The sequence below is a fragment of the Lepidothrix coronata genome, unplaced genomic scaffold (assembly GCF_001604755.1).
Source record: "Lepidothrix coronata isolate B3197 unplaced genomic scaffold, Lepidothrix_coronata-1.0 Scaffold140, whole genome shotgun sequence".
Classification (NCBI taxonomy): domain Eukaryota; kingdom Metazoa; phylum Chordata; class Aves; order Passeriformes; family Pipridae; genus Lepidothrix; species Lepidothrix coronata.
The window spans coordinates 869,967-882,099 of record NW_016690320.1 but is presented as its reverse complement, the minus strand read 5'-3'; the positions used below and the strand labels follow the sequence as shown (position 1 = coordinate 882,099).

At 38.7% G+C, this 12,133-nt stretch overlaps 1 protein-coding gene and 1 long non-coding RNA gene across 4 annotated transcripts in view; one reads left to right on the top strand and one right to left on the bottom strand.

The window, feature by feature from the left end:
* Positions 1–12,133, top strand: part of LIPC (lipase C, hepatic type) — a 52,088-nt gene that overhangs the window by 13,301 nt on the left and 26,654 nt on the right. Inside the window, exon 2 of one of the 3 annotated variants that reach the window (XM_017827481.1) lies at positions 8,622–8,672. The exons of 1 other annotated variant lie outside the window; for it this stretch is intronic. In XM_017827481.1, the coding sequence (XP_017682970.1) occupies positions 8,622–8,672 (51 nt within the window). The remainder of the gene's footprint in view (positions 1–8,621; positions 8,673–12,133) is intronic. One more of the 3 variants, XM_017827484.1, reaches the window with a different exon arrangement.
* LOC108503502 overlaps positions 1–12,133 on the bottom strand; it is a 39,019-nt gene that overhangs the window by 22,715 nt on the left and 4,171 nt on the right. Inside the window, exon 2 of the long non-coding RNA XR_001876851.1 lies at positions 1,634–1,744. This is a non-coding gene — a long non-coding RNA (uncharacterized LOC108503502). The remainder of the gene's footprint in view (positions 1–1,633; positions 1,745–12,133) is intronic.

Sequence of the window (12,133 nt, the reverse complement as noted above, 5' to 3'; positions counted from 1 at the left end):
TCTATTTCCTTTAGTATGATGCCAGCAGCTGAAGGGTGAAATAATTGCCTGGAAGTGCACTGAGTTGCTTCATTCTGCTAAACCATTTAGGATAATGGGAATTCTGGAACTAAATCCCTAGACACCTAACTAAAATTAAGCCTTTTAAACACTGTGACAGAAATTAATGTCAAATGCTTCAGGAACACTTTCCCTCATGGAGACAAACCTCTCTACAAAAAACAGCATTGCTAACTCATAATTAACTCTCAGAAAGGAAAAGAGCAAAATTTTCTAACTGACTGTGATGATTCTCACACAGTTGGCTCATTGACAAGCCTTTTCTAAGGTTACAAAGTTAAGTAAAGGTTGCCAAGCACTGGTAGTATAATAGGACCATGGGATGCCTTGGATGTGCATTTAGAGGTTCCATTTACCAAATAAACAGGAGCTGGACAGATCCAAAGAATGAGGATGGTGCTTATTTTAGGAGACATTACAGATGGTTTCCAGTTTGTGTTTCAACAAAAAAATTGTGCAAAATTAGAGAACTGAAAACAAAAATCTCTCTTTTTGTTATTGAGACGTGAGGGATCATGATTCTGGTGTCTCAGGGCTAGAAGGCATGTATACTACCCTGGCCAGTGAACACCTTTAAAATGAAAATAAGCAAACATTAAATGCATATTTATAAGCAAACAAAACTCAGATGAGTGTGAGCATTAAAAAGTGTTTCACTCACAATTTCACTTAGGAAGGATTATTCACATTATCTCTAAATTGCTTTCACTAAATTAAGAGTCACGTGTTGCTGTTGTATCTTTGAACTTTTTCCATATGTTTTAGCCTGGATCAATTCAAATGTTTAAGGCAGTAAATATACTTTGAACAACAGCTGTTAGCTCAGAGGAGGAATCTGACCCTATAAGAAACTCTTTTGGCATACTCTGGTATTCAGCTGACATTCCCAGGCAGCCAGTACATCTGTGGGTGAATTCAGAGGGTCAGCATAGTAAAGGCAACAGGAAAAACCAGGGGATTATTAAGTAGATAGAAAACAAACAACTAAAGAATTTCAGACTTTGATTATCACACCTAATCTCCAGTGTCAAGCTATCTAACCAGCTTGTCTTCTGTATCACCTATGCAAAATTGAGGAAAGCAGTGCTGAGATAGCTATGCTTTAAAATAATGCTTTAAAATCTCTGTCTTTACCAAAGTTATTCTGTTTCAGAAGAACATAATCTTTACCGCTCTAAGTGAATTTTTCTGTCAGGAAAATAACTTTTCCCTTTTCATCAGTGTTGACACATCCTGTAATCTACCCTGCATCAGTTACATATGAGCCACCACACAAAGAGATTACACTGACCCTTATCCACTCATCATGGAATAAGATGAGAAGCAGGATTCTAAAGGGCAAGACTTGTTTGTAGTTTCCACTATGACCAAACCTGAATGTTCCAGTCCTTTGCTTTTCAAAACAAAAATGATGGTTCTCTCTGTTCACTCTCATTTTACCTATTAGGAGTCATAGAAACATGATCAAATATGATGATCTTTTCTTAACAAGGTATCTTTCCATAGTCAGAAGAAAAGTGTTCAAGAGCAGCAGATGAAATGTTACATGAAAGCCTAGATTCACAATTCTTACGTGAGCACTCTGGTTTCCTGAACCTGCTCCATCCCAGGGATTTCTGTCAGTTTGCTCCATTCCATAAAAATCCAAACTTAGGCTACTTCACCATTTCTATCAAGTTTGCTCCTGGAAAAGAAATAATCCAATCAGAGGAAGGAGGTAAAAAGAGATCTGATCAACAGGCTTAGAGTTCTTTATAATACAGGGCATTTCCCACAGTCTCCATTCCTGACCACTAAGTCAGAAAACAGAAAGACAATTCCTGAACACAGTAGTACATGAAGATTAAGCTCCTGGAATCGGGTTGACCAAGCTCTTAAATAACAGAAATGATACAATCCTCTGAGAAGTTTCTTGCATTGTGAAGTAGTCAGATAAAATATTCATGTTCTTAAATAGAACTGCTAATAAAAAAATAAGTAAAGGCTGGTTGTCAGCACTGTTTGCAATATGGTAGTGAAATGGGAATGAAAGCAATAGAAAATAGCATGCCAACAAGGGAATTTGAAAGCAATAAAGTAAATTTATATTTGTTTTATATTTTGCTTTATCCTTCACTGGTTTTAAAACTAATTTTTATTAACTATATCACCTGAGACTGAAAATACATACCTCAAATATGATAAGCAAGAAAAAGGCCCCAACATTCAATTAATAAAAAGACATTTTCTTTCTGCTTTGGTTTTAGCTTTGGGTACACACTCCAATGCAGTATTGTGACTGAATATAAAAACAGAACAAGGAATTTCGTACTTAATCCATAGTCTCCCTCAGCATCCACGAGAGTATGAATTTATATACTAAAAGGACATGGTTTATAAGAAAGGCATTAGAAGTGCATTTTACTTAATCTATTATTTCTCCTTTGAAAATATATTTTATTTGCTCTAAATACTGTTTCTTCTCCATTACCAGCCAGTCATCTTGTGATAGGGTCTCATAACTACATCATTCATCAAATTAAGACTATGTTTACTGCAAGAGGCCCCCCAGTGCAATAACAGCATATTTGAGCAGTGAGACATTGGGTGTAAAAGACCAAAGTGAGCCCACTCCAGGCCCCTGTGGAAGGGGAGAGCTTGGGAATCGCTCTGGACTGGTTCTAGTCTAGTTCTGGGGATGAGCACCCATCAGAAGCTGGAGCACATCAGGTACAGTGCCAGGGCACAGGCTTTGCTGTGGATTACTCTGCAAGGAGTCTGCTTTGAGTGCTCCCAGCTCACTCCTCAATGCAAACACAAGCACGGAAAGATGGGCAGATTTGTTGTAAAAGTGATCTCCTGTGGGAGAACCACAAATCCAGCCAATGGATTCCCGTGACCCATCCCCACTTAAGTCTGCACTTTTTCTAGGAAGGCTACTTTTGACACTCCTGATTTTAAAAAAGACAACACCATCAACGAAACAACAATAACAAAAATAAGGAGATGGGGGCAGACAAAATGTCAGATGAATTAGACCACTTGATTGCTGCTGGCAGACTTTCTATGCTTGCTTTCTACCACACATATTTTTTCATATCATTCCCTTTCATTGTGGGGCTGGAGAATACCCAGTACCATAGAAAGAGCGAGACAAAGCCTCCACAGTGAGGATTTAGGCTCATTTAAAATAGCTTTGAAACATGGTCATATCCCTAAAAATCCATTTTGTGTTTGTTTTATAATGGGCTCAATACTTCCTAAACCTATTTATAAATTCCTTCATCTTACACATGCTGTATCCTGCTAACAACATTTTATTTTTAGAAAATTCCCTTGCCTGACAATTTTGCAGACTTGACTCAACCAGTCTCCTGATAAATTCAAATTAAAAACTTGATAATTAAATACGGAGAAGTATTTCATCCTGTCATAATTTTTGACTGTCTGAAACATCAGAAGCTGTTATAAGGAAACTAATTTGTCTCCATAGCAAAAAAAAAAAAACAACAAAAAATCTAGAAGCTTGTCTGCTTTAATTAATCTGTTGCAAGACAGCTTTCAGAGGAAGGCCCAGCCACTCAGGCAAATTTTAGGCAATCTCTATAAGGTTTAAAGAGATGTTTATGCTCTCATTTTGGCACTGCCACTGTCTCAAATTCCAACTCTCTTGCTCCTTTAGCCAGGGTGCTGTTTTCCCCTACACTGCAGAGATGATGGGCCCCAGCTAACAGTTCCTGTGGTGCATGTCAAATTGACGTGGGTACTAATATGTTTTATTCACAATTTTTAGAGTTTGAAGTTAGATTAAATGACAAACAGAATAATACAGATAGTGAATCACCAAAAATCATCACTTATTTGCTGAGCTATACTTTTATCAGAGACCCTGTAAGTTACTTGAAGCTTGTCCGTGTCTCCACACTTCATATTTCTTCCTCCAAGATACTCTGCCTTCCCTTTCAGTAAATACAGTCTGCACAGCCCTACTGAAAGTTAACTTCCTATTCAAGTTGGCAAACAGGCCAGCTATTGTATCCTCTCTGAATACTGCTTTTATCTGACAGGTCTGTGAGTCAGCAACATCTCCCTTAAATACCCACTCCCAGTATCACATGCACAACCACCACAGCATCGTGTTCAAACCAGGGATGCTCAGCAAATATGCCCTGGGCACGTCTAGTCCCAGACTAGCACCAACAGGATCTAAACTCATAAAGGCTCATGCATATCTCAAAGCCACACTGACTTAATTTATGCCTCCAGATGGAGTTATCTTTCCAAGCAAAGCACACCACCAGTTAAGTCGCAAGCCTCGTAGGTGTGGGAAGAAAGGAGGCAGCCCAGGAGTGCTGCTGTAATGGAATACTGTGTTTTCACACCTACACCACATATACTGGAGAAGCAACTGTGCAGGATTGTCCGGGCATGTTCCCTGCATGCTGGCCAAGCTCTTTATTTGCTGACACATTCACGTCCTACAGAGCCAAGGACAAGATTAAGAAAGCTGACTCAACCGTGCCTGTGAGGTTTAGGGCGCTTCAGTGCCAGTGAGCAGCTCTGCTACAGTAAACTTGAAATGTTTTACTGCCCAGCTACATTGAAGAGAACAGAACAGCTATCTCACTGGAGGAATAAAGGGAACAGTAGAAGCTCTTTTGGGCTGTGGCTGCTGCTGTCCCACACCAAGCCCTGGGCAATCTCTGCCCTTTGGGATCATTTTGTACTGCAGAAACACTATGGAACATGATTTGTGTCCAAAGGAATATATGTTCCAAACACAACTATTGCAAGATTATGAATGAGTTTTTTATTAATAACTCATTAGAGAAAAAGAATGGGGAACCTATGAAAATTTTTTTCATTGTTTTCCCCATTTTACTTCCATTCCAAACCCAACAGACTGGCCTGGTTGCTCTTCTTCATTACAGTAGATAATAATATCCCTTGAAATGATTATGAACCAACTATGGACTACAGTGGTTCCATCTGGACTTCAGGATAGCAGAAATACCAGTGGGTTGTCAGCCCACAGCTGAGAACTTCTGACCTCAGTTCTTTCAGCTTCGTGTCAGGGACAAAAGAGACAAGCAAATGTGGACTAGAATTTCATTTTCTAATGGCATGGTTATAGTCCCTATAGTCTCCACTTCTCCTCTATTAAGAGGGAATATTTCATTCTATCTAGAACTTGGAGGAAAATATTTAAATTATATTTTTTCCTCACAAATATTTCAGGCGTACATTTCAGATAAATAACATTTCATTATTTGAATTTGTCATTGAAAGCTGAGCTCAGAGAACTCTATTAGGGACTTAGGAATTATTCTCCATAAATGAAGGAAACATGTCAGTTCCATCAAGCCCATCCAGCAGATCACAGAATAGAATCTAACAGATAAAAAGCAATTAAAATTTAATTTATCGTTATTTCATTTCCACTCGATTCTAGCTGGAACTGCAAACATACTGAAGGACTGTGAGAAATGCTGCCCTGCCCTTGTGATCTCTCTTGGGATTTCTGGGATGCTTCCAGTGTGTTCTGAAGTTGGCAGTCTGATATACCAGGAAATACACACAAAACCACGTTAAATGTGGCAGAGTAGGAAAGGTTTTGGCAAGGGTGGGTGAGCATCTCCCAGGACAGTTTTATAAAATGAACCATTATGACAGAGGTTGTATAAACAACTGCAAACCTCTTATGTCAACCAATTATTCCATGTGTCCTGAAAATGTCTGTCCGGCTACGGTGGCAGCTACAAAATGCCTGTGGAGCAGAGCCTGCCCATAGAAATAAACTCATACTTGTGTAAGATTAAGAGCATTAGGTTTGTTAATAAAAACCAAAATAATCCCTACCTCCATTCCCCAAAAGCCTTTGTTTAGGATTAAATAAATTGCAAAGTTGCTAATAAAAGAAGCAATAAATCTGAAAGACTGAGAAAGAATTATGCTTATGACAAAATGAACACTCATTGTAAGGAATAATTATCCCTATATTTCAACAAATGCACACCAAAAGTTGGCCACAGCACAGCTACTACGTCAGGTCTGTGCAGCACCACAGAAACGAGAATAAAATTCAGAATACTTAGAATATCAACACTATAATTACACAGCAGCATAATTACAGCTAATTACCTTAAAGGTTAAGAATGAACCTGTGTAAAATAAAGGAAATTCTTCTTTTAGTTAATGGAAGGTTTGGCTTATAGATTTGTCAGGCCCAGGTAGGAGAAAATGTATTTCTCTTTTAAAAACTAACATGCCCTTTATGTGAATCTATAGCAGAAAATTATGGGAGTTATTAAACTCACTGTAGAGGGGTAATAGATGGTTCTAATTCAAAATAAACTGAGTAGAGTGTGACTTTTGCTGCTTGCAGTGGCAGTTGTTTAGTTGAGGCAGCCTCCCATAAATCTGAACAAAATCCATGATGCTGCTGCAAAACAAAATGAAAAACAAAGGCAACAAATAGCTTCACTTCCATTTATAACAACTGACCCAGGCCCCATGGCAAACATGTGATATATCTCCAGCTGAGAGCCACAGGGGCCTGGGAAGTGATGATATACACCAGCACTCAGCACAGTTGCACATGGACTGTCTATTATCAGATGTAAACTTAAAAATAATAAAAAAAAGAGCATCACAAAACAAAACAAAAACCCCCTGACAAACAGCCAAGCCTGAAATGTCAATTTAATCATTAAATGCAATCACAACAATGTACCATCAGCAATATTAGACACTGTACAGAAAATGGATCAATAGAAAAAGCCCGTAAAGTGCAGAGCAGAGGTAGTTGCCCATCGCTGTCAATGACAGCAGCCAATGTGTTCCTCACAATCAATTTGATTATAAATTCTCAGATTGTCTGTGCTGTCCAGATTGCACCAGGAACACTCAAAATAGGCAGGATAACAATCATAGCACTGAACTAAAATTGGAGTGGGAGGGGATGTTTTAGGTTTTTTTTCTTTAAAGTTCTCTTTGGATTTCGTTTCTTCAATTAGCTCAGTATAAGTTGGGTTTGGGGTTTTTTTACTGTAATTAAATTATCATAAGCCATCTTCTGCCACTTTCCACTGGCTTATCACCCTCTCGATGGTTGATGGAAGTTATTTATTTTTCTTTCTTTCCTTAGGTTAAGTCACTTAAATTATTAAGACTTTACAGAATAAATAATTAAAGAAATAACTAATTTAGTACCTCCCTAACATTTCGGCAAAAATACAGCAGCATTTTCATTCACAGGAAAATACATATAATTTCTCAATTCCTTTTGAGAAATACTTACATTAACGCTCCTAGAAAACCAATAATTCTAAAATCAGAAGAAAATAATGGAACCTCTACAATGACTTCACTCACTGCATACTTTCTTTTAAAATTTACATGTCTTAAACATCCCAGGTCAAATCAACTCATAGCTTTTTATTAACCTGGCCTTCTTGCTGAGAAGTAACAGCTCTCAATAGCAAATGTCATCACCAACAGCAAGAGTTATTATCTACATGTCTGCCTAGCTGCTTGTATGTCTGCACTTTTACCTTGTTTTCTCCTCATATTTATTCTATCAAAATCAATATGGTCATGAGTAACCATGACACTCAGCTTCTGCTAATGCTCACTGGAGTTGGAGCTATCAGAATACTTTATCACCACAAAGTTGTTTGGTTTTTTGTTTGTTTTTTTTTTTCCAAAACAGAGGCAAGTTAGTACTTGGAAAAGAGAACACAGCAGTAACCTTCACAAGCAAGATCTCATGTCTGCTGTGAACCACAGCAAAACTCACCTGCTTATTTATTACAAAATGACTCATTAACCAAGATTTCCTCCTAGGATCCCCCAAATCTATTGCCCTGTAGTTTCAGTCTAGTAACAACTAATTCTCTGTTGAATTAGGTTCAAATATATCCTCTATTTTTTCTGCTAGAAATAAATTTTTCAAGTGTCTGGTCACACAGTAAAAAAATTATTGCTAGCAACATTCTTTCTTTTCATGATTTTATCATTCTTGAACGACATTTTTTTTCTTTTTAATTAAAGCTGCTATGTTAGTTTTTAAAGAAAACAAAACAACACCCACAATTCCCTGGCTAAAAATCATCCTGTGTTCATTTCTTCTGTCATTAAAGAATAGAAAGAAAATAGTTCTTACAATCAAAATCCATGATGTGCACTACAGAGGGGAAAAAAATTCCAGCAACACAGACAACAGTCTGAGGAGTTGGTCTAGGAAATGTGGATGCTTAGACTTTTGCTCCTCTGTCACTACACCATTAATTCCCACATTCTCCTAGATATCAGTAGGAACACACTTTGTATTTATTTCTCTCCTCATGGCAATATGAGGAGCACTAGAACAGTGAATCAGTGACACAGAATATTTCTGCTGTCACTATTCCCTGTCAGTGAAGGGCAGAATGCTGTCACTGCAGACTTCCTTAACCAAAAATTGTGTCCAACTGTCCATGCTGGTTTCATTACACATATGAGCCTTTGATAAACCCAAGAAAACTGTTGCCTCAATGGAGTAAACTGGGCTTTTCCTACAGATTTTTTTCTGTGTTTCTCAGTACAAGTCTCCAAGGAGAACCTGAGAACTGGATGGTGTGACTGTGGTCTCAGTATGTGCCCCCTTGTCACAGGGCTGTGGGGTTCCTTCAGCAGCGTTCACTGGCCTACCAGCAGCTATGAGGAAATTTGGCTTTCATTAGTATGCTGGTGATGCTGAGCTCATTTCCCATTTTTTACCAGATCAGAAATGCCATTCTACAGCCAAGATGTACACGTGAATGAGAACAAACTTGGCTGAAGCTGACTCTGCAGTCAACAAAGGCACTGCTGGCAGCTGGCATCGAAATATTCACATTATTCCAGCCTAAAAAGCAATCTCTTTTATCATGCAGAATTATACTGACCAATTAGCAGAGGTGATGGTGAATTTGGTTTGGTTTGGTTTTTGACTGTCGAAACATGAAGAGATTCAGAGAGACTGGAGAGTCCTCAGCTCTAGAACTTGCTCTGAGGACAGGCTGAATGTTCCATGTGCAGCACTACAAACAGCATCTTTTTTGAGAAACCACACTTCACTGTGCTATATTTGGTCGCTCTGCTGTATGACAGGGAAGATTTGAATTGCATATGGGCATGTGGATTTACTCAGGCCACATAAAACAGCACAACGCAACAAGAGGCTATATTTCCTAAAGCAAATATTAAACACAATGTGGGGTTTTTTTAAATGAGGATCTGATATGAATGTTTACTGGATATTATCATAGCTCAGAAGAGAGGAAAGGAGGAAAAGGAAATTATGCAGTGAATTAGAGAGAGGAGACAGGGAAAACAAAATGGTCTGGTAGTGCATAAGACATTATCACCTTCTGTGACTTAGCCACATAAACTGTGGTTATTATAACTTTTTATGTAAAAACTTAGCTCTAAGAATCCTAGACTGAACTCAAATGTAGTGCCAAATAACAAAGCTGATAAATTCACCTACTTGGTGTTCCAGGCATGACACACAGTGAATCTCCAGAAGTTACTGAATCCTTACCTTGGACGTGTCTCAGGCCATGAACAAACACCTTGCTCAGTCAAGGAGCCCTACCTGTAGCACTCTTCCCACTTCCATCATTTCCTGACACTTTTTACTTTCCCCTTTTATCCAGCTCATGCAGTAAGTCGGTTCACATAAGCATGCCCTAATTTGTTTCAAGCAATATAAATCAGAATAGTTTAAACAGTTAAAATAGGTGATGTGAGGTAACCTAGCTGTTTTTCCTTGCAGCAATTAGGCAATGGTCCAACCTTGGAGCACTGGCAAGAGAACAGTAAGGGTGGTAATTTCTGACTGGTGGGAGGTGACAAAAAGGTGGAGGTGGTAACCTCTTTGGTGGTACAGATGGATGCAGACAAGGATGCCAGTCCACTGCTGTAATATGCACTGAATACACTCAGAGGCACATTCAGGTTCTTATATACAAAGGAAACTCTGCATCCAAATAATTTTGTTTCTATTGTTACAGAACATTATTAAAAAAAAAAAAGAAAAAAAAGTGGTTTTAAACTGCAAAGTGAATTTATATATAGTGAAAAGAAAGATGTCTTCTGGAATAACCTTTAACTACTGTTCTGTACAAGATTTCCTCCCATTTTGTGTCTTTAATTCTTTGCATATGAATAGCAGTTCCACTTTCTTTGCCCTACAAAATATGACAGATTCTAGACAAAACATGCCAACTAAAGTCAGAAGCATGAGTTGTAGTGTTATGTGCACCACCTATGCACAATATGGTAAAGCAGCTTTTGACAAACTTGAGTAGTTAAGAGGATAATGCAGAAAGGTAATCTCCATATTTACACACTCAGGTTTCCGTTTCTCCAGTTCCTGCTGTGTCCCCACATTCCAGAGAACTGTAGTTAGGAGATTTTGATCTGCAGTGGCAGCCAGCTGTTGCTGTGTCCCATGGAGTGCCCCTGCCAAGAATATTACAGGACTGAGCCCACAGTTCAGCCTTGCCCCCTTCTGTGCCCTCACACGGCTACTTGATGCCTTTCTGTGTCACATCTCCACTTTGCACAGAAGGGCTGGGACAATCTGCCACTCTGACGTGGTTCTAGTGCTTTTTGTAGGCTTGCCATGTTCAGCAAGGGCAGCTGTTCACCAAGCAGCAGAACTGGCTCTCTGGCTGTTTAGTTGAGCCACTGATCTCTTTTCTGGGTTGGTGAATGTGAGATGGCCATTTCTGGATTGATAACAAGCTGCTCCTTCCCCCCACACTGCATTCATGAGACTTTTTGGCTGTGCTGTGCTCTCAAGCATCAGAGAGGAATGTGCTTCCAGCTGTCTTTCAAGAATCTCATTAGGATTTCCCAGCCAATTCTGTGAAGTTTCACATTGGTGCCCAAATACAATTGGTTTGTAACTATTTGGAGAATTTTTAACTTCTGAGCCTACATAACTCTGTGCTAGTCAAATGAACACAGAGATTATAAAATCAGTTTTCCAGGCACTTTCAAAGATGCTTTTTCTTATGCTAATAGAAAAATAAGAAAAGGTTTAAGTGGGCTGTGTTATTTTTCACAGAACAATCTTGAGCAAATTAAAATGTAAATTTTTATACAATCACTGCTTTTGGGTGACAAATCTTTTGCTTAAGTCTTTAGATGCATCCTGCCTCTGATTTTCACATTTGAAGGTTTCAGAAGAACTTGCCTGATCAGTTCTGTGATCTCTTTTCTTATTTCTTATGCTGACTTATCCAATTTCTGCAAGAGTTTTTAGCTTGCTAAGCCAACAGTGAACTGATCCAGTAGAAAGAAAAAATAATTCTCACATGTTGGGTGAGTGAACTGAATAAAAGGAGGGCAAGAGCCATGGCCGGACTGCTCAGGTATGGGGAATTAGGTACTCTGAATTCTCCATTATCACCTCCAGGGATGCACAGCTCTCAGGACCAGGCCTGGGCCCTGCTTTGGGAGCAGGAGTTCCACTCTCACCAACATTGCCCACAGCTCAGTAAAACCTTCACAACCTCAGAGGGACACATACCTAAAGACCCCAGAAGTGAGGCCTAAGGACATGAAAAGGACAAAATATGGAAAACAATCTCAACTCTTCAGTTTGCTTCATGTCAGTCTACAACTGCTAAACAAAAAATGTGTAAATAAAAAATAAACCCACTGAAAGTGAATGTTAACATTTTCTTCAATCTGACATACTGTTCTCAAAATTCAAACACCCACGACTACAGGAACTGAAACAACACATCTGACCAGAGACACTCTAAATATCTGGTCAGAGATACATCAATACTGAGTAACCTAGAAAAAAAATTAACATTCATCCAGGAAATTAGTGGTTGACTTATGTCCTGAAGCATTTTGAAGGTTATCCAAACTACTGCAGCTGTTCTGTTAGCATGTCCTTCATCTGCATTAAGAACCATGCTCTGGACCTGGAAAAAGTGTTCAGCAATGCATGGATGCACAGCAAAGATTTAAAATTGGATCTTTTATGTATATTGTCTCTGAATATTAAACACTTGAACTTTCTAAGACAAATGCCCAAAGTAATATTTCA